The sequence below is a fragment of the Heptranchias perlo genome, chromosome 20, assembly GCF_035084215.1.
Source record: "Heptranchias perlo isolate sHepPer1 chromosome 20, sHepPer1.hap1, whole genome shotgun sequence".
In the NCBI taxonomy this organism is placed as follows: domain Eukaryota; kingdom Metazoa; phylum Chordata; class Chondrichthyes; order Hexanchiformes; family Hexanchidae; genus Heptranchias; species Heptranchias perlo.
In genome coordinates, this window is record NC_090344.1 from 25,415,861 (window position 1) to 25,438,528 (window position 22,668).

At 46.3% G+C, this 22,668-nt stretch overlaps 1 protein-coding gene and 2 non-coding genes across 3 annotated transcripts; 1 reads left to right on the top strand and 2 right to left on the bottom strand.

Moving 5' to 3' along the window:
- Positions 1-795: 795 nt before the first annotated feature.
- On the bottom strand, positions 796-877 carry trnas-uga (transfer RNA serine (anticodon UGA)). Its single transcript has one exon. It is a non-coding gene; the product is annotated as a tRNA-Ser (tRNA).
- Positions 878-9,856: 8,979 nt separating this feature from the next.
- On the top strand, positions 9,857-9,944 carry trnap-cgg (transfer RNA proline (anticodon CGG)). Its single transcript is given in 2 exon segments — positions 9,857-9,892; positions 9,909-9,944. It is a non-coding gene; the product is annotated as a tRNA-Pro (tRNA).
- Positions 9,945-17,422: 7,478 nt separating this feature from the next.
- Positions 17,423-20,373, bottom strand: LOC137335990 (zona pellucida sperm-binding protein 4-like). Its single transcript, XM_068001492.1, has 7 exons — positions 20,139-20,373; positions 19,344-19,522; positions 19,177-19,274; positions 18,968-19,101; positions 18,698-18,887; positions 18,343-18,490; positions 17,423-17,566 (listed from the first exon to the last, which is right to left on the bottom strand). Exons 1-7 carry the CDS (start codon positions 20,359-20,361, stop codon positions 17,423-17,425), a joined length of 1,116 nt encoding a protein of 371 aa, XP_067857593.1. The 5' UTR covers positions 20,362-20,373.
- Between the last annotated feature and the right edge of the window lie 2,295 nt (positions 20,374-22,668).

Consider the following 22,668-nt stretch of genomic DNA (forward strand, 5'->3'; position numbering starts at 1 on the left):
CATGTCCATCAGCAGCTTGTGGTCGTATTTTACCTCACTTTCCATTTCATGTCCATGCCTACTTGCACTTGGTGCTGTCATTGCCTGAACATCACATCTGTCGCGGTATTATTTCGAACAGAAAATGCCATTTTGTGCGAGCAGTTTGTCTGGCAGGAAAATGACCTGAATTACAAAGGGCCAAGTCGGAAAGGCTGCGGTGCTCTGCTTGTTCGCAGCAAAGAATTTTCAGCGTTTCCTTGGGGTTTAGTGTTTTGGATTCGGCGCTTTCATCACCACGGCAAAGGTTCGATTGTCGGTCTCAACATCCGCATATTATACACTCTACCATAAGTGTACTGTGCTCAAATTGTTGATTTTTTCATTGTGAGGGGAAGAAACATAAATGTGTGGACATTAATTTCGAATTTATCAGCTGGGTTGCACCTTTTCTTTTCCTACCGTCTCAGTCTTTCCACCTTTACCCTTCTCTGCTGGTGTTGCAGGTTCCATCATTCTTCGCTGTTCACGATGCCTGAGAAGTCCATCAGGAGAAAACAGGCAAAGTCAAGAGACAGAGACAGGGAGAGATTAAAACACAGAAATAAATTGTATAAATGTCAAGTTCTGCGAACGAGCAGAATTTAGAATGGAGCTTGGGAGAGATTCCTTCACGTGTCTTGCAATTTTGCAAGAGATCATTGGGCTCCGAGTTAAAAGCGTCGTTGGCGATGGAGCACCTCTCTGAGGGAGCGAACAAGGTCCGTTCGTTCAAGTTCAGATTAATTTGAACACTGAACAAACTTTAAAAAGTAGCGCTGCGAACAGGATTCGAACCTGTGCAGGGAAACCCCATTGGATTTCAAGTCCAACGCCTTAACCACTCGGCCATCGCAGCGGCAAGCATCGATGATGCACAGCTATAAATCAGAATGCGTAGGGTTATCACACGAGATCTGTGACACTTTGTTCTCTCAGACAGGTTTCCAACTGGAAACTTACAGCTTGTTAATGTGCTGACTTTGCTGTCTCGGTGACAGAATTCTCATTTATCACGTGAGAAACCGGGGTTCGATTTCCGGTTCGTTTCGGATTATTTTCATTCTCCATTCATAAGATCGCGTGAATTGTGCGACATTCGCCCTCAGCTTCAATCTGCGCACCATTTGAGACATTTTCCATTCTCCACGTGTGTTGCGTCGAAGCTGGGTTGGAAAATCACATTGCAAGTCCTACTTCTTAATCATTGGGTCATCGCAGCTGCAAGCGACAAATCCGACACGGCTGCAGAAGAGAATGAAGAAGGTTATGACAGGAGAACTCTGAGACTGTATGTTCTTTTCGACATGTTTCGAACTGAGCGCAGACCGCCGGCAGCTGTGCGGACTTTGTTATTTCAGTGATCAAATTTTTGCTTTCTGCGCGGGAGGCCCGAGTTCGATCACCGCTCAAAAGAGGAGCATTTTTCATTCTCCATTCATGTGGTCCTGTGAATTCGGATACATTCACATTTAGCTTCAATTTGAACACCATCTTGTGACATTTTCCTTTCTCCATGTGTGTTGTCGTCGACAGAACCTTTGCATTCTGTCCTCCATGCACTGAAATTCAGACAATCCTGCCGACCACACATCTGACAAGACGTGAGAAGCCAATTAGTGATTTTGAACTAAAAATGGTAACACCGCAGGGCTCGTCCGGGACCTCTCACATAACAATCAGCAAATCCCCAAAGCGAGATATCATACCCGAAGACCAACGAGCCACTGATAACAGAGGGGTGCAACCAATGCAGAATTCCGTGCCACCCACAGCCGATCGGACACCATTCTGTCCATCCGATCACTTTTTCTATTCCGATGTACGGCAATGTGAAGACGTACATTAACTATTTCACATCAACAATATTAGCATCTCTTTACCACATTCGTTTCGAATGTGCGAGTTGTAATATCAAGTGAGACTTTGCAGAATTAATTGCTCTAAAGCTACATTGTTGTCTGTCTCTGCATCCGCAGATTATCCACAAGTATAACAGTGACTGCACTTCAAAAATACTTCATTGGCTGTAAAGCGCTTTGGGAGGTCTTGATGTCGTGAAAAGCGCTTTATAAATACAAGATTTTGTTTTTATACTGGGCTAAAAGTACTGATGATTTCACTATGAGGACGAAGCGACATCAATATGTGGACATTGGCTAAGAATTCATCATCTGGGTTGGTCCTTTACTTTTCCTCCCGTCTCAGTCTTTCGATCTTTACCGTTCTCTGCTGGTGTCGCAGGTTCGATGAGCTTTGGCCGTTCAAGGAAGCTTGAGAAGTCCATCAGGGGAAAACAGAGAGTGACAGAGACAGGGAGAGATAGAGAGGTGAAAGTAAAGAAAAAAAAGCCTGAATATCAAGTTAGCAGAATTTGAAATGAAGCTTGAGAGAGATGGAATCATACACTCATAGAATCGTTACTGCACAGAAAGAGGCCATTCGGCCCATTGAGCCTGCCCCGGCTCTCTTTAAGAGCAATCCAGTTAGTCCCATTCCCCCGTTCTTTCCCTGCAGACCCGCAAATATTTTTCCTTCAAATATTAATCAAATTCCTTTTAGAAAGTCACGATTAAATCTGCTTCCACCACCCTTTCAGGAGATGCATTCCAGATTATAACTACTCGCTGATTTAAAACGTTTTTCCTCATATCGCCTTTGGTTCTTTTGTCAACCACCGTAAATCTGTGTCCTCTGGTTCTCGACCCTTCCTCCAACGGGAGCAGTTTCTGTTTATTTACTTTATCTGAACCCGTCATGATTTTGAACACTTCTATCAAATCTCCTCTCAACCTTCCTGCCCTAAGGAGAACAACCCCAGCTTCTCCAGTCTATACAAGTAACTGAAGTCCCTCATCCCTGAAACCATTCCAGTAAATCTTTTCTGCGCCACCTCTAAGGCCTTCACATCCTTCCTAAAGTGCGATGCTCAGAATTGGACACAATACTCCAGTTGTGGATTATTGTGAAGTTTCCTTCAAGCACCTTGAAATTTTGCAAGAGACCATTGGGCTCCCAATTAAAAGGCTCTGCCGCGGTGGAGGATCTGTCTGAGAGAAGGAAATGCGGCCCGTTATCTCCAGTTCATATTTATTTGAGCATTGAACAAAACTGTAAACAATAGCGCCACGAGCAGGATTCCAATGATTCACCGAAAGACCCTGTCGAGTTTTAGATGTAACGGCTTAACCACTCGGCCATCACAAGCAGCGAGTGCTAGTAATGCACGGCTGTAAATCAGAATGCGCAAGGTACTCAGAGGAGATTTGTGAAATTATATGTTGTTTTAAACAGGTTTCCAACTGGACACAGAGAGTCCGATACCATGCAAACGTTGCTGTTTCACTGGTAGAATTTGCACTTACCACGCGAGGGAACAGGGTTCGTATTCCCGACCAATTAAGGAGCATTTTTATTCTGCACCTCTGAGATCGCCTGAATTGGGATAAATTCACCTTCAGTTTCAATCTGCATACCGCCGAGAGACATTTTACTTTCTCCATGTGTGTTGCGTCGATAAAATGGCTGCATTCCGGCCTCTGGACCTCAAACATGCTCGAGGATTAAATCAATCCTGCTTTCTGCAACGCTGAAAAGATGTGAGAAAGAAATAAGTGAATCTTCACTGGAAATAGTGAAACAGGAGTGTTCTGGGATCAAACAGTGAAACACCCAAAATGAAAACCATAATCCGAGAACAAGGAGCCGTCAGTAACACAACCGGACAACCAGTCGAAAATTTCCCTGCTACCCACAAACAATCGCCAATTCATTCAGGCCGCTTCTGTCCATCGAATCATAGAATAGTTACAGCAGAAATGGAGACTATTCGGCCCATCGAGCACGTGACTGCTTTTTGTAAGATCAGTCCAATGAGTCCCATTCCCCGGTCCTTTCCCGGTGCTCCACATTTTTCCCCTTCAAATTCCTTTTTTGAGTCACGATTAAATCTGCTTCCACCACTCTTTCAAGCAGCGCATTCCAGATCATAACTACTCGCTGCGTAATTAAGTTTTTCCTCATTTCGCCTGTTCTTTTGCAATCACCTCAAATCTGTGTCCTCTGCTTCCCGACCATTCCGCCAATTAAAACAGCTTCTCATGATTTACTTTATCTAAACCCTTCATGACTTTGAACACTTCGATCAAATCGCCTCTGAACCTTCTCTGCTCTAAGGGGAACACTCTATCATTACCAACAAGCCGGGAGATCAACCCTGGTTCAATGAGGAGTGTAGAAGAGCATGCCAGGAGCAGCACCAGGAGGACCCAAAAATGAGGTGCCAACCTGGTGAAGCTACAACTCAGGACTACATGCATGCTAAACAGCGGAAGCAACATGCGAAGGACAGAGCGAAGCGATTCAACAACCAAAGGATCAGATCAAAGCTCTGCAGCCCTGCCACATCCAGTCGTGAATGGTGGTGGATAATTAAACAACTAACGGGAGGAGGAGGCTCTGCGAACATCCCCATCCCCAATGATGGCGGAGTCCAGCACGTGAGTGCAAAAGACAAGGCTGAAGCGTTTGCAACCATCTTCAGCCAGAAGTGCCGAGTGGATGATCCATCTTGGCCTCCTCCCGATATCTCCACCATCACAGAAGCCAGTCTTCAGCCAATTCGATTCACTCCACGTGATATCAAGAAACGGCTGAGTGCACTGGATACAGCAAAGGCTATGGGCCCCGACAACATCCCAGCTGTAGTGCTGAAGACTTGTGCTCCAGAACTAGCTGCGCCTCTCGCCAAGCTGTTCAAGTACAGCTACAACACTGGCATCTACCCGACAATGTGGGAAATTACCCAGGTATGTCCTGTCCACAAAAAGCAGGACAAATTCAATCCGGCCAATTACCGCCCCATCATCCGACTCTCAATCATCAGCAAAGTGATGGAAGGTGTCCTCGACAGTGCTATCAAGCGACACTTACTCACCAATAACCTGCTCACCGATGCTCAGTTTGGGTTCCGTCAGGACCACTCGGCTCCAGACCTCATTACAGCCTTGGTCCAAACATGGACAAAAGAGCTGAATTCCAGAGGTGAGGTGAGAGTGACTGCCCTTTACATCAAGGCAGCATTTGACCGAGTGTGGCACCAAAGAGCCCTAGTAAAATTGAAGTCAATGGGAATCAGGGGGGAAACTCTCCAAAGGCTGGAGTCATATCTAGCACAAAGGAAGATGGTAGTGGTTGTTGGAGGCCAATCATCTCAGCCCCATGACATTGCTGCAGGAGTTCCTCAGGGCAGTGTCCTAGGCCCAACCATCTTCAGCTGCTTCATCAATGACCTTCGCTCCATCATAAGGTCAGAAATGGGGATGTTCGCTGAAGATTGCACAGTGTTCAGTTCCATTCGCAACCCCTCAAATAATGAAGCAGTCCAAGCCCGCATGCAGCAAGACCCGGACAACATCCAGGCTTGGGCTCATAAGTGGCCAGACAACTGCCAGGCAATGACCATCTCCAACAAGAGAGAGTCTAACCACCTCCCCTTGACATTCAACGGCATTACCATTGCCGAATCCCCCACCATCAACATCCTGGGGTTCACCATTGACCACAAACTGAAATGGTCCAGCCACATAAATACTGTGGCTGCGAGTGCAGTTCAGAGGCTGGGTATTCTGCGGCGAGTGACTCACCTCCTGACTCCCCAAAGCCTCTCCACCATCTACAAGGCAAAAGTCAGGAGTTTGATGGAATACTGTCCACTTGCTTGGATGAGTGCAGCTCCAACAACACTCAAGAAGCTCGACACCATCCAAGATAAAGCAGCCCGCTTGATTGGCACCCCATCCACCACCTTAAACATTCACTCTATTCACCACCGGCGCACAGTGGCTGCAGTGTGCACCATCCACAGGATGCACTGCAGCAACTCGCCAAGGCTTCTTCGACAGCACCTCCCAAACCCACGACCTCTACCACCTAGAAGGACAAGAGCAGCAGGCACATGGGAACAACACCACCTGCACGTTCCCCTCCAAGTCACACACCATCCCGACTTGGAAATATATCGCCGTCCCTACATCGTCGCTGGGTCAAAATCCTGGAACTCCCTTCCTAACAGCACTGTGGGAGAACCGTCACCACACGGACTGCAGCGGTTCAAGAAGGCGGCTCACCACCACCTTCTCATTGGCAATTAGGGATGGGCAATAAATGCCGGCCTCGCCAGCGACGCCCACATCCCATGAACGAATAAATAAAAACAACCCCAGCACGAGGCAAATGCGGTCAATTGGCTTCAATTAATTTGTTTGATCATTAAACAGACCTTTAAAGATTGGCTTTGTTTTGTGGAAGTGTGAGCGAATGGTTTGAATCGCCGGTTTCAATGTCTGGGGCGTTTCTCGATTCGAATTTTACCACTGACAGAATTTCTGCAAATATCCATATTGACCTGTTCACAGAAAACCCGATTGCAGTGCGATGGAGCAGAGGATGTGAAAGTTGCTGAAAGTGAAAGTGCAGATATTAGTTTCATCACGGGGGCAGGACACGTTTCCACAGGAAAGGAAATCTCACCTTAATATTCTTTCCAGCAGAGTGGGACAGGTGATCAGAGTGACCGGGTTCTCGCGGCGCAATCGGTGCTTATATGAGTTACAGGCTCGGGAAATGCCGTGGTTTTTAATTCGAGTCTCACCAAGGTCAAACAATCCTTTTCCTTTTGAACATTTCGACCGGAGTTGAAGCTCCAATTGGTGTGTTCCAAAATTCACTTAATTATCTGAATTGCCATGTGGTTCCTCCGGACTACGCGGTTGCAAGAGCAGATGAGATGTTTAGTATTACTTGTTCACAGGAGGGAGGCTGCAATTTTGTAGACACAAACTATGACTTTGATCCATCTTCAAATCGTGGGATTTAACTGGAGCTTTAAACCAGCGCCAGAGGCCGCTCAGCCAGGATACTTTCCATCCTACACTTCAGGAGCTAGTTTTACAGGAATAGAATTACCACAAGCAAGAATTCTACCCCTGAAGCACCAATGCTCACACGGCAGCAGGATGCATGTGTCCAGTTAGAAACCTGTCTGAAGGAACATGCAGTCTGACAGAGCCGGAAGTCCAGCAGATTGACTTTCGGTCTGAGCAGGCGCTGAGTCTCCTTCTTGAGAGAGTTTCGCCAATCCAGCTCAGAGTGGTTTAAGAATCATGAATTCGGGTGTGACTGGAGCCACTTGTGTAAGATGAAGTGTCGGGGGCAGTTTCACATCCTTGACGGACATTAATGATCCTGTTGCGGTTTTGCTGCAACATTTCACTTCCCAGCTCCCGAACTAAAATCCAACGCCGTTGCAACTCGAATCCACAACCTTTGAATGGCTTATCAAACAAAACAAGTAGAAGTCCAACACAGTCGCCATTGCGTCACAGGGTCAGTTGCCAAAAAAACCCGAATAAAAAGAAAGACGTGTTCCTCCTGTCCAGAGGCATTGTGACAATGGATATTATTCAAAAAACTGTCCCCTCGAATCTGTCTTTATCTATTTTTTTGTAAAGCTTCGATTTTAAAAGTTATAAAAAGCCGAAATAAGTAAAGTAAATTATAAGAATCGAATCCGTGATTAAGGTGTTACAACACACTCGAAGCAACTGAGTTAACCGGCCGTACTGACGGTCCATTAGACATTTTAATTAATTTCTGTACCTGAACGCTAGTTGGTCGCGCTTTCTGTCCTGGGACCCCTAAATCTCTCTGCTCCTCCACAGTTCCCAGTTTCTCACCATATAGAAAACATTCTAATTTATCTTTCTTAGATTTAAATTGGATGATCTCGCTCACCCCCCATTGAACTATATTTGCCGCAGTTTTGCCCACTCACTGAATCGATCAATTCCCACTTTTCAACTTCCTGCTTCAATCTTCATGAATTATTGCGTCACCAGAAGGCTGCGTGTTCAAATCACGGGGTAACCGTTACTTTTCGAGCTGATCAGATTCTGGATCGTTCCGGGATGAATATTTCATCTGCTTTCTCTCAATAAACAGAACCTTGCTCCAAAGTCTGCTTCCCTGGTTCTCAAATTTCAACAAGGCGTCTCATTCCGCCCTCGACTTTTGATCTTGACCTGCGGTTGAAACTTTTGCAAAGAGGGAAAATAAGTCCCCAAATCGCTCCACGTGAATCTCAAACGCTTTGGGAAGACGTTCAGTGCAAACAATCAGGAATTTAAAGGCACCTCAATGACCTGCACTTTCTTGGAATGAGTTTTGTTCGCCATTGCATTCGACGGTGAAATCGCTCCCGGCTTTCATCTCACTGAAGTGAAGAGTGTGACCGCGTTACATCTGTCAGAGTGCAAGTGAAGAGTTTGGGGTCGGTATGGGTCGTTTACAACTTTTGAAATCTCACCAAGCAGCAGGGAAAAAGTAACTTAGAATCAAATTGTCCCTGTCAGTGAGAAATTGAAGTGAATATCGTTCCAAGCAGATCTGGACAACTCGCAGTGCAGCCGCACAGGAGTTCCAAATCCACCCTCTCGCCACTCGGCAATCGCATGAACTGAACTTTACTCTGACCCAGTGTCACCGCGCTGAAATCGAGTATCTCTCGACCACACTTTTTCTGAACATCATAGTTGCTGGTTTAAGAGTGAAAACTGCCGTCCGCTTCACTGTAAGTGCAAGAGACATCTTTGTAAACAACGAGTCGTGTCACAGACCTGCTCGTCGGACCTGCTCATTTCATCTCATCTCATTTTCAGCAAACCTGAATATTACTGGAATAGAGAATGGAGAATCACAGCTCAAAAATCAATCCTCTCGACCACGAGGGGACGGAGTCTTCCAACATACAGGTGTTTAATGGCAAGGTGAGTTTAATGTTCAGGAATAATAGAGCACAGATTTTCACTCGTGCAAACTTCACACACTTTATTTTGGAAAAGTAAACTGATAGCAGAGAGAATTTATTTTGATCGCTGCAACCTGAATTTTTCGTTCGTTGATTCAGGAGTTCAACACAAACGTGTGCTGTCTCTGTGGCGCAATCGGTTAGCGCGTTCGGCTGGTGGTTAAATCCCACCCAGGGACGGTGGGGGAACTTTTATCTTCATGGTCTCGCATTTCCTGGTTCTGATGTTTGTTTTGGCTGCAAAACAAATGCCCGGTTTCGATGGCCAGCTGAGCACGGCCGATCTTCCACCATTTGACCTGTGATTGGCTTCGCGGAAATCTGAATTCTTCTTGACAGACAAGGTCCGAAGGTTGCAGGAGAGCCGCTTCACACTGACATGGATATTTCTGCAGTGAGTGACGCCAGACTGTTTCCACAATGAATGTCACTCCCTTTTATTTTGGAAACCCAAAATTGTATTCACATTCCGATGGGTTTCAGTTGATTTGTGAGAGATCATGAAAGGATCCTGCAGCGCTGCCTTGGATAATAACAACAGTTCTTAGCCGCATTTCAGTCGCGGCAACAAATCCCTGCATCCGAGTATCTGCACCCTTAAATCCGAGTATTTGCACCATTACACCGGAATATCTGCACCATTACACCGGAGTATCTGCACCATTAAATCCGAGCATCTGCGCCCTCACACCGGAGTATTTGCGCCCTCACACCGGAGTTTCTGCGCCCTCACACCGGAGTTTCTGCGCCCTCACACCGGAGTTTCTGCGCCCTCACACCCATAACTCATCAACTGTCCCCAATCATCTTTATCAGCGTAAGGAGACCTAAACAAAACACAACAGTGAAGAAATTGGCTTTATGATTCTTCACTAATGTACGGACACATTTTTGTTTACGGTACTTTAAGGGAGATTTGGGGAAAGTGGCCGCTGATACTGAGAAACCACTACTTGTTTTTTTTTTTCAGCGGGCTCGTTGGTCTAGGGGTATGATTCTCGCTTCGGGTTTGTTGTTTAAAATATGTGAGAGATCCCGGGTTCAAATCCCGGACGAGCCCTCATTTTCCCCCCCAGACTTTTGATCTTGAGCTGCTGTTCAAACTGGCAGGGTGTTTGGAGGTATCTCAATGATCTCACGTCCTCTGAATGCATTCTGCTTGCAATTGCAATTGACCTTGAAACCGCTCTCGGATTTCATCTCACTGAAGCAGAATGTGGCCGCTTTTTATTTGTCAGCGTGGAGGTGACGAGGTTGTGGTTGATAACCGCGGGCACACCTGTCCAGACATTGGTATTCAGAATGTACAAAATGCTGTCTCAAATATTCTGTTGTCATCCTGGGAGCTCTAGTTTTCCATGCCCAACCTTTCCTCGAGTAAGAATGTATCCAGTCTGTACCCGAACTATCTCCTCACTCAAAGCCTCCCATTGCTCATTTACTGTTTTACCTGCCAATTTTTGATTCCAATCCACCTGGACCCGATCCCTTTTCAACTCGCTGAAATTCGCTCTTCCCAGTTGAGTATTTTCATACCTGATTTTTCCTTGCATTTTCCATAACTACACTAAACCTGCTGCAAATGCTCCCCCAGAGAATCATGCTCCACTTGCCCCATTTCTTTCCCCTAAATAAATCCAACACTGCTTCCTTCCTCGTTGGGCTGAAAACATACGGATTAAGAAATTTCTCTTGTACACATTTCAGGAATTGCTCGCGCTCTTTTACTTTTACACTGCTACTTCCCAGTCTATATTCGGATAAATGAAGTTCCCTTTTATCACTACTCTAAAATTATTGCATCTTTCTGCAATTTACCTGCCAATTTGCTCCTCTTTCTCCTTCCCACTATTTGGTCGCCTGTAGAATGCATCCAGCAGCGTAATAGCTCCTCAATTGTTCCTTGATTCTAACCAAAAAGATTCTGCCTTTGAACCCTTAAGCATGGCGACCCTTTCTACCGCTGTAACAGTATTTTTGATCAATAATGCCTGCTCCCCTCTACCCCCTCCCCCCACTTTTTTCCCTGCCTTTCCTGAATACGTTGCAGCCAGGAATATTTAAGTGGCCATTCCTCCGCTTGTTTGAGCCAGGTCTCCATTACTGACACTATAACATAATCCGATGTTACCACTTGTGTCTGCAGCTCACCAACATTATTTACGAAGTGTGTTAAACACAACATCAGGGCATAAGGGTGTTACAAGTTCTATTGCCCAATTAAATGTTCTATGCATTAATGTACGTAGCATAAGAAATAAAACAAGTGAATTAGAAGCGTAAATTCAGCTTATAGTGCATGACGTAGTGCTCATCACTGAGACCTGACTACAAACTTGGCATGACTGGCAGATAAATATTTCAAGTTATAAGCCGTTTAGAAAGGATAGGGACATTGGAAATGGCGGTGGAGTAGCGATATTTAGGAGTGATACTATTACTGCATTAGAAAGAAGAGATATCAGTAAAGGTGAGCACGCAGTAGAAAGGCTTTGCGTAGAAATTAGCAACAGAATAGAATGCAAGACGTTGGTGGAGTTGTTCATAGACTTCCGGACAGCAGTGAAAAAGTAACAGGATACACAGAATCGGAGAGGGTGTTAGGGGTCTGGAACTCACTGTCTGAAAGGGTGGTCGAGGCAGAAAACCTCAACTCATTTAAAAAGTACTTGGATGTGCATCTGAAGTGCCGTAACCTACAGGTCTATGGACCAAGTGTTGGAAAGTGGGATTAAGTTGGTAGCTCTTTTTCGGTCGGTACAGACACGATGGGCTGAATGGCTTCCTTCTGTTCTGTAACTTTCGATGATTCTGTGATCCGTGTGTGGAGGATTCGCTCAATCATCAGACGTGCTGAGCGAGTTCACATCTGATTGCAGGGCTTGGATTCTGCTGTTAATCGCATCCAGGACTGCTGATATTAATAACCCCTATAACTGAGCTGGAGTTTAATATTCTGGATATCTGTTAAATAAATCAGCTTTGTTTTAAACACCTTGTTGTGGATTTTGGTTTTTCCCACCTGAGTGTTTAGCATCACCTGGCGAGAGCTCAGAAAGGACAATCTGGGAGGAGGATCGGCCATTGGGAACAGAACTTCAGCCTGGACACAGTCCTTCAGGGCCACACTGAGAGTGGTAAACGGCACTTTGGTCTTTCCCGTCTCTCTTCACTGACAGCAAAGTCGCCGTCCGGCGTCCAGTCTAAAAATGACTGTGGTAATTATTCTATGAAGATTTAACCTGTTTGTGAGACAGTCCTGAGTCAACTATTTAAGGCAGGCGTTAACTGATTTAAAATAAACCCGATTAAAAGAAATGGGTTCTGAATTGTGATTTCCGTGAAGCCAATGTTTCATTCCTTTAAATGTTTCATGTGCCTGATTTCCGACCACAGGGTAAGTGGTGGAATATCAGCCCTGCGCAGCCGGCTATGATCACGAAACATTTTCTTGCAGACCAAACACACATTGAAACCCTGGAAATTTGAGGCGATGAATCCTTAGGGACAATGAAATAAGGGTTCGAACCATCAAACTTTCTCGCGAAGTGATAGCACCACCGAAACAGACGAAGAGATCACCTGCTAAACCAATAATTTACTGAGCTAAACTTTAAGATTGCAGCCACCAATATAACAGCTGTCTACTGTCAGTTTACTTCTCCAAAATGAATGGTTGAAGCTTGCAGGAGTGAAAATCCAACGAGCTGGTCTTCACTCTTAAACCAGCAACTGTGAAGTTAAGAGAAACGTGCCGGAGAAATACTCGATTTCAGCGCGGTGACACTGGGCCAGTGTAAAGTTCAGTTAATATGATCGCTGAGTGGCGAGAGGGTGGATTTGAAATTCCTGAGCGACCGCACTGTGCATTTTCCAGATCTGCTTGTTGCACCAATCCCTTCAATTCTTCACTTGCAGTGACAATTCGATTTTCGGTTTCTTTTCCCTGAGGCTTGGTGAAATTTTTAAAATTGAAAGAGACCAATATCAAAGCAAACCTCGTCAATGACATGCTCACAGATATAAAGCGGCCAGACTCTGCTTCAATGAGATGAAAGGCCAGACCGGTTTCAAGGTCGAATGCAATTGCAAGCAAAGCTCGTTCAATGAACGTGTAGGTCATTGACGTGCCTTGAAAGGTAGTGATTGTTTGAACTGAATTTCTTCCGAAGGCGTTTGAGATTGAGGTGGTGTGATTTGTGGACTTCTTTTCCCTCTTTGCAAAGTCTGAACCGCAACTAAAGATAACAATTCTCAGGCTAAAATGGGGATTCTCCGGAATATGAACCTCGAATCGAGAATTATACCCCGACCTCAACGAGCCCAGAAACAAAAACTTGTCCTTAGGTTGAGATGTTACGCTCACATTCTATGAGAGGTCAGTCTGTAAAATAAAAGGGCATTTTGAAGAGATATTCTGAGAAGTTCCGTATTGGACCCTGAACAAAGTACAAACACCGCACGCTGTTTTTGCTGGTCAAATTCATTACATATCATAAATTCCACAAAAGCACCACGGGGAGTTGAATCCAGGACCGGAGTTCTTTAACCAACTGAGCCACGGAGCCAATCCACGGGAACGCTTCTCACTTCCTCTCATTAATATCTATGCTACACGTCATATTCTGTTGGGGGTTCAGACTGTTTTATCTTTATCAATTTCATAGAAACATAGAAAATAAGAGCAAAAGTAGATCATTCGGCCCTTCGGGCCTGCTCCGCCATTCAAAATGATAATGGCTGATGTCTAACTCAGCACCCTGTTCCCGCTTTTTCCCCAGATCCCTTGAACATTAAGAAATATATCTATCTCCTTCTTGAATACATCTAATGACTTGGCCTCCACTGCCTGCTGTGGTAGAGAATTCCACAGGTTCACCAGCCTCAGCGAAGAAATTTCTCCTCATCTTGGTTCAAAATGACATACCCCCTATCCTGAGACTGTGACCCCTGGTTCTGGACTCCCCAACCAACGGGAACATCCTCCCTGCATCTAGTCTGTCTAGTCCTGTTGGAATTTTATATGTTTCGATGAGATCACCCCTCATTCTTCTAAACGCTAGTGAATACAGGCCTAGTCATACATCATCCTGCCATCCCAGGAATCAGTCTGGGAAACCTTCATTGCACTCCCTCCATGGCAAGGACATCCTTCCTCAGATATGGAGACCACAACTGCACACAATACTCCAGATGTGGTCTCACCAAGGTCCTGTACAACTGCAGTAAGACATTCCTGCTCCTGCACTCAAATCCTCTTGAAATGAACGCCAACATACCATTCGCCTTCCTAACTGCTTGCTGCATCTGAATGCTCGCTTTCAGCGACTGGTGTACAAGGACACCCAGGTCTCGTTGCACCTCGCCATTTTCCCAATCTATCACCATTCAGATAATAATCTGCATTTCTGTTTTTACAACCAAAGTGGATAACCTCATTTATCCACGTTATACTGCATCTGCCATGTTCTTGCCCACTCACCCAACTTGTCGAAATCACATTGGACCGCCTCTGCGTCCTCCTCACAGCTCACATTCCACCCCAGCTTTGTGTCATCTGCAAAATTGGAAATGTTACATTACGTTCCCTCATCCAAATCATTGATATATATTGTGAAAAGCTGGGCCCCAAGCACTGATCCCTGCGGTACCCCACTGGTCACTGCCTGCCACCCGGGAAAAGACCTATTTATTCCTACTCTTTTCTGTCTGTCAACCACTTCTCAATCCATGCCAGTATATTCCCCCTATCCCATGTGCATTAATTTTGCACACTAACCTCTTGTGTGGGACCTTATCAGAAGCCTTCTGAAAATCCAAGTACACCACATCCACTGGTTCACCCCTATCTATTCTACAAGTTACCTCCTCAAAAAAGTCCAGTAGATTTGTTAAGCATAATTTCCCTTTCATAAACCCATGCTGACTTTGTCCAATCCCGTTAATGCCCTCCAAGCGTTCTGTTATCGCATCTTTTAAAATAGACTCGAGCATTTTCCCCACGACTGATGTTAAGCGAACTGATCTTTAATTCCCTGTTTTTTCTTCCTCGTTTTTTCAATAGTGGGGTTACATTTGCCACCCTCCAATCTGTAGGAACCGTTCGAGTCAGTAGAATTTTGGAAGATGATCACCAATGCATGCACGAGTTCCAGGGCCATTTCGTTTCGTACTCTGGGATGTAGATTTTTTAGCCCCATTAATTTCCCGAGCACTTTTTCTTTAAAACTAATCCTGGTTTCCTTCAGTTTCTCCCTCAGTGGACCCTTACTTCCCTAACATTTCTGGAAGGTTGTTTGTGTCCTCCTTTGAAGACAGAACCAAAGTATGTGTTTAATTGTTCTCCCATTTCTTTGTTCCGCAATTGACTGTAAGGGACCTACATTTGTCTTCACTCATCTTTTTCTCTTGACATTTATAGAACCTTTTGCAGTCAGTTTTTGTGTTGCCGGCTAGTTTACTCATACTCTACTTTTCCCCCTCTTAGTCCACCTTTGCTGAATTCTAAACTGCTCCCAATCCTCAGGCCTGCAGCTTTTTCTGGCAATTTTATATGTCTCCTCTTTGGAACGAATACTAATGGCTAATTTCTTTTGTAAGCCACGGTAGAGCCACCTTTCCTGTTTTATTTTTGTGCCAGACAGGAATTAATAATTGTTATAATTTCTCCACATGTTCTTCATATATTAGCCATTGCCTGTCCACCGTCATCCCTTTTTGTCAAGTTCTCCAATCTATCCTAGCCAACTCACTTTCGTAATTTCCTTCATTTAGATTCAGTACCCTAGTTTCGGATTTAACGACTTCACTCTCCATCTTAATGAGGAATTCTATCATGTAATGGTCGCTCTTCCCTAAGCGAGCCCGCACAAGATTGTTAATCAATCCTTTCTCATCGCACAATACCCAATCTAGGATCACCTGTTCGCTAGTTGGTTCATCAATGTATGAGTGTACATGATTTATTTCTAGACTCCAGGAATTCCTCCCCCACTTTATTATTGCTAGTTTGGTTTGACCAAGCTGTATGTAAATTTAAGTCAGATTATGTTTTACCTTTCTTACCTGTGTCTCTAATTTCCTGTTTAATGCCCTCCACTACTGTTTGGGGCCAATAAACAACCCCAACCAACGTTTTCTGCTCCTTGGTGTTAACCCCATCCATACAGATTCCACATCGTGATTTTCCGAGCCAATATCCTTACTCACTATTGCATTGATTTCCTCCTTTACCAATAACGCTACCCCACCTCCTTTCCATTTTTGCCTGTCCTTCCTAAATATTGAATACCCCTGGATGTCTCTATAATCGCAATTATATCATACCCGTTAATATCTATCTGAGCTGTAAATTCATCGACCTTATTGCAAATGATCCGCACATTAACACATTTAGACTGTTCAAGATTGCTAGTCAGCTTAGTATTATTTTGCACTATGGCCCTATTTGTTTATCACCATGTTTTCTCTGCCTGCCACTATTGCTTCTTCCCGTTCTGTCTTGTTTCTATCATTGTTTCCCCCTCCTCCGTCTTCCTGCTCTGGTTCCCATCCCCCTGCCATTCTAGTTTTAACCTTCCCTAACAGCACTAGCAAACAGCCCCCATGAGGACATCAGTCTTGGTCCGGTGTTACCCATCCCATCTTCCGCCGAACCGGTCCCAAAGTCTCGAATTTAAATCCCTCCCTCCTACACCATCGCGGTAGCCACGCAATCATCTCGCCTATTCTCCTGTTCCTGTTGCCGGAGAGACCAGCAGCCAGTGGTCGTGCAAGGAGAGAGCCCAACATTCTCCCGGCTTGGCAAACTGGTCAATCGATGCCCTTAGGGAAGAGGCAATTCCAGAGATATGGGCCCAGGCCCAACCCACAGGATCAGAGTTAGAGGCAAGGGAACGAGTCATTCCTTCCCGACACCATTTTACGACAAACCCACCACAGCTTTGACCCGGATCTCATTCCGAATTGGGGATGTTGCAATTGTTGGCTGCAGCAAAAACAATTCTCAAACCAGACATCAAGTTAACTCACTGCAAAGAGTACAACCCAGCGAGCATTTGGAAGATAACACGAGACCAGAATCATCAATAACAGGATTTTATTATCCAACAGACACATCTACAGTTCCATGGAGCTGCACTCGGAGCCCACCCTGCGGCCCTGCTCCATTTTCCATACAGCAACAGTCCCGACCAACAGGGCCACGGAGAGCAGCGCTGCCCCAACCGCTAATCCAGGAACACGGAAGGGGGAATCAACAGCAGTATCTGTGGGGAGAAGCCAGGGTTAGATGGGCACCAGTTACTCCATCACGAGACACGGTTGGAGCTCCCTGCTTTACCTTTCTCGTCCTGGTGGATCAGAGCAGCCAATCTCGCCTCACCTTCCAGGAAAAGGATGGGTCCATCAGCGGTCACCAATACCCCAGACCGGTCATCGGCGCTTCTTCGCCTCTCTGGGGCGAAGGAGAGAAAGAGACAAGAGTTCATGGTTAATGATTAAATCTTAATCTGTCTGGAAATCCTGAATCAGATGGCCTCATGCAAAACACATCAGGGCCCTGGGTACCGGACAGAGTTTGGAGATCGCAGTTCCGGCTATAATTCCATCCGGATTCTCAGAAGGACGTGCCAACTGAGCAGAATTCGCAATTGCTGCTGCCACAATGGCCAGTCTGGTCTCCTGGTGAAGGAGACACTGTTTGATGCACTACTTTGACCCGCAGTTTTATGAGACACTCAATTGGACAGGTGTCCGGCCCCGGGACATCCGTTCGGTTCCACCCTGAATTCCAAGTGTCAGAATGATAGTAAGATGCTGGTTTAATGTTCTCCAAGGCCAAGGGTGGACTATTCCGAACCGGATGTGGAACACACTCGTGCCAACAATTGGAGGATTCTGCTCCTCAGGGGTCGGCAAGGAGGGCAGCTCAGCATCCGGGCAAGTAGCAAGGAACCAAAAATACCTCATTCATCCCAGCTCAAGGATGAGAGCATCCTTCACAATTACTGACCTGGTGCAAGATGTGCTCAGACCCGCTGCCCTAGATTGCTATTCGAATGGAAACCTGCACCGAATGGAAATGGACAAGTTCCCAGACCCGCCAGATTCTGGACATTAACCATGTGCCCAGTGTTCGGCCTCTTGCTGAGGGAGCCCCATGTACAGATGTCCCACACCCAACCCTCCCCATCAGCGTTTAGTTTCTATTCATATCACAGGTACTTACTGGGGCTGCAGGGAGCCGTGCAGTTCTCTCGAGTGGAAGGGTAGCAAACCTCAGCACTGCAGTGGAAATAAACCTGCAGAGAGACAGTGCGGTATGGTCAATCCCACAGCTCCCAGTCAGGAGATCAATGCTTCTGCAGCCAACCGAAAAACAGGGGCCTGCTCACTTCTTAAGCCCGGGGAGCAGGTGATACAAAGTGACCGGGAAAGAAGCACTGAAGGAAACTCACCTCCCCGGACAGAGCCCGGCCCGAAACTCGGTCCCAGAAAGTGAACGTGCTGACTACAAAACGATTATGGTGAGTTGGGAACAGCAAATGGGAAGCAGCGTTTACTGGTAGGAGGCGGGTTTTGTAGTTATCACCAGCAAAGGGGCACCTGGAACAGAGACAGAGGGGGAGTCACACGGTTATAGGTTTACATGAAACCAATTATACCAGCGTCTGGAACAAAATAGCAAATTCGAAGGAATATTTCCCCAATCACTAACCCGGACTGAAGTAATGATTTCTGTATTAATCCCCGCCCATATCGCCCCCTCCCCAATCCCCACACTGCCCCAAGCCCCCTCACTCGCTCCCTCACCTCTCCACCAGGAGGTCCCATCGGAGCCCCGAATACGGCTCGGCAGTGGGGGTCGCCCAGCAGTCATTGAGCAGCAGCACAAGGGACGGATCGTTCCGGTTCAGAACACGAACCTCCACAAACACGGGGTCCCGGAGCACACTCAGGATCGGGTAGTCACTGGCCACATACCAGCTCCGGTAACCACCATCTGAAAAGAGAAAAATGAAGGGTGGGCACTATTTGGAGAGAGCCTGAAGTTGGACACTAATATCAGCGAGCACTCGTTACCTCTCGCTATTCTCAGCTCCAGAAGCAGGATCCCGGCCTCAGTTGCTGGCAGTGGTGGAGAAAGGGTGTAAACTCTGGGCTTCACCTGCAGATCAGACTCCTGGCTTCCCTTGTAACTGCACTGGACATGGAGCCTGCAAGAGAACGGACACGGCTGAAGAATTCAGGTACTCACTGTCTCTGCCCGCTGAATGTGCTCCTATTCTCACCTGAAAGGGCTGTCCCGGGTCACCGATCCCAAAGCGCCATCCAAGATCTCAAACTCACCCAACACATCCGTTTCATACAGGATGTTCATGCCGTCCAGCTACAAGAGACAGAAGACCATCATTCCCGAACTGAGCCATTGATGGGACTCCCAGCCCACAATACCTACCCGCTGAGTAGCGCCACATTCAGTGACGGCGAACTGAAAGAGCACAGTGTCTGCAGAGGCCACGATCGGATTGCACTCAGCTCCTTCTCCATCCTTCAGATGGACCGTTGTCAGGTTTACAGGAGGCAGCGTCAAATCCTTGGAGATAGCGATGAGGACCTGCCCATCCTTGGTGCAGACTGCAAGAGAGTCAATGAAAGGCGGTTAGTTGACCCACGGGGAGGGTCAAGGGAACCGTTACAGGAAAGGGGACAAACCCCATCCATGTTTCAGTTTCTATCCCGTCCCCTTATCTGTCTAATGGAAACCAGTTGACCAATTACAGCTCGTCACCACGCTGCTTGGATTAAAATTGCCCGCAACTCCGATAGAAATTGAACATCAAATTCAAATGATCAGTGGCAGCAGGGGCCGGGGCTCATTCACTCTGCCCCCCCCCCCCCCCCACTACCTGGACAATTGCACCGGGCAGAATTCAACCAGTGTGAGTCCCAAGTCACCGAGCAACGGTGGAATGATTCTAACTGCAGATATTGTGTCAAAGGCCGATTAATTATTTCCCTTTGTTTGATTACCAGCCCCCAATCCCACAATCAATTATACTCTGCGGGATTAGAGACTCAATCACACCACCATTTCCACTCTCCGGACTGGAAAGTTTTGAAATTCCAACTGACGTTGCATGACAGGAAGGAGAAAGAGGAAACTGTACAGGGAAACCCCTAGTACAGCTAGATTGCGGGTGAACCTGGAAAGTCCTGGCCCAGAATATAAACGGACTGAGAATACACCCACCTGGAAGACTGTCCAGTGAATAGAAACACGGCGGTGCATCCCGGTTCCCCGCATCAAAGCAGCAGCCTCTCTGCACACACTCACTGGCTTCAATTCCCGGAAATCCGCAGTCTTTGCGGTTTTTGGGAGACAGCCAACATTTATCGGCGGGGAAAAGGAAAGAGGGCGGCTGAGCTGAACAGATTACAACAAGTAACAAACCAAGAATCCCCAAACCCTCCATTATAACAAACAAACTCTCTCAGGTACGTGAGAATGGCGAACCGACTCCCTCTTTTTATCGCAGCGCTGTTAATTGGCACTAAATGAATGTGCCAATCAGCCTGAGGCACAGTCCGAGGCCCACGGGCTCCGGAACATCAACCAGCATTCGCACGGCTCACACGGAGATGGGCCTGTTTTTAATGGAAGAAAAAAGGTGAGACTGGGTCCAACGACAGCTGCACAATTCGCCCCCGGACTTTTTGTTTGGTTGCATTGAAATTGTTGTTTTTTTCCCCCTTGATACCTTTATTTCTTCATCACAAAATTAAACGAAACTGGAACCAAATCACATTATTAGTTTCTATTTTGCTTTTTTAGTCACCTTTATTTCTTAGACCCAACGTCACCTTTAGTAGTTTATTAAAAATAGGCCCCATCTCAGTGTGACCCGTGGGAATGCGGGTTTTTTAATACTAATTAATAAACAGAGTCAAATCAATATGTTATTGTCCAGATACAGTACGGTAGCATTAGTGGTTATGTTACTGACCTTGTAATCTAGCAGGCCTGGACGAATAATCTACGTGTCATAAGTTCAAATTCTGCCACGGCAGCTGGGGAATTTAAATTCAATTAATTAATTAAAATCTGGAATTAAAATCAGTAATGCTGGCGATGAAACGACCGGATTGTCATAAATAAATCCCATCTGGTTCACTAATGTCCTTCAGAGAAGGAAACCTGCCGTCCTTACCCGTTTGGCCTATGATGTGACTTCAGGCCCACAGCAATGTGATTGATTCGTAATTGCCCTCTGAAATGGCCTAGCAAGCCATTCAGTTGTAAAAACTCGTTTAAGAAAAGTCATACTAAGAATAAAACTGGACATGAAAAAGGCACCCAAGCCCAGTTGACCCTGCAATGTCCTCCTCACTAAAATCTGGGGACCAGTGCCAAAATTGGGAGAGCAGTCAAGCAACAGCCTGACATAGCCATACTCACAGAATCATACCTTTCAGCAGAGGTCCGTGACTCTTCCATCACAATCCCTGGGTATGTGCTGTCCCACTGGCAGGACAGACAAACCAGAGGTGGCGGTGCAGTGATATACAGTCAGGAGGGAATGGCCCTGGCAGTCCTCAACATTGACTCTGGACCAAATGCAAATCTCATGGCATCAGGTCAAACATGAGCAAGGAAACCTCCTGCTGATTACCACCAACCGCCCTCCCTCAGCTGATGAATCAGTCCTCCTCCATGTTGAGCACCACTTGGAGAAAGCGATGAGGGTAGCAAGGGCCACAGAAGGTACTCTGAGTGGGGGACTTCAATGTCCATCACCAAGAGTGGCTCGGTAGCACGACTACTGGCCGAGTCCTGAAGGACAAAGCTGCCAGACTGGGCCTGCAGCAGATGGTGAGCGAACCAACACGAGGGGAAAAATTTACTTGACTTCGTCCTCACAAATCTACCTGTCGGAAATGCATCTGTACATGACAGTATTGGTGGGAGTGACCACCGCACAGTCCCCGTGGAGACCAAGTCCCGTCTTCGCACTGAGAACACCAATCAGCGTGTTGTGCGAACAGATCTGGAAGCTCAAAACTGGACCTCAAATGCCTGTTATCCGGCCGCAGATTAAATGGTGGAAGATCAGCCGCGCTCAACTGGCAATGTTTACGGTACATTTTCATAAAAACAGAACACACATTCGAAACCGGGAAATGCGAAACAACGAATGTTAAGATGAAAGCTCTCTGTCATCCGCGGGTGGGCTCAAAGCACGAACTTTTCAGTTAATAGCCAGACGCGCTAACCAATTGCGCCACAGAGACACGACGTTTGCCCTTCTGAACCACTAATTCACCGAGCTAATTCAGCTTTCAACGATCAATGAAACAGCTGTCTTGCCATCAGTTTACTTTTCCAAAATAAAGGGTGTGCAGCTTGCACGAGTGAAAATCGTTGCCGTCTTATTTCTGAACATCAAACTCCCCTTGTCCCTAAATGCCTGTATGTTGGAAGACTCGGTCACCCAGTAGTAGAGAGGATTGATTTTTCGAGCTGTGATTCACCATTCTCTATTCCAGTAATGTTTCGGTTTGCAGGTAATGAGATGAGATTAAATGAGCAGGTCCAACGAGCAGGTCTGTGACACTACACGGTATCGACAAAGTTGTCTCTTGCACTTACAGTGAAGCGGACGGCAGTTTTCACTCTTAAACCAGTAACTGTGATGTTAGGAAAATATGTGGCCGAGAAAGACTTGATTTCAGCGCGGTGCCACTGGGCCAGAGTAAAGTTAAGTTTCTCTGATTGCCGAGTG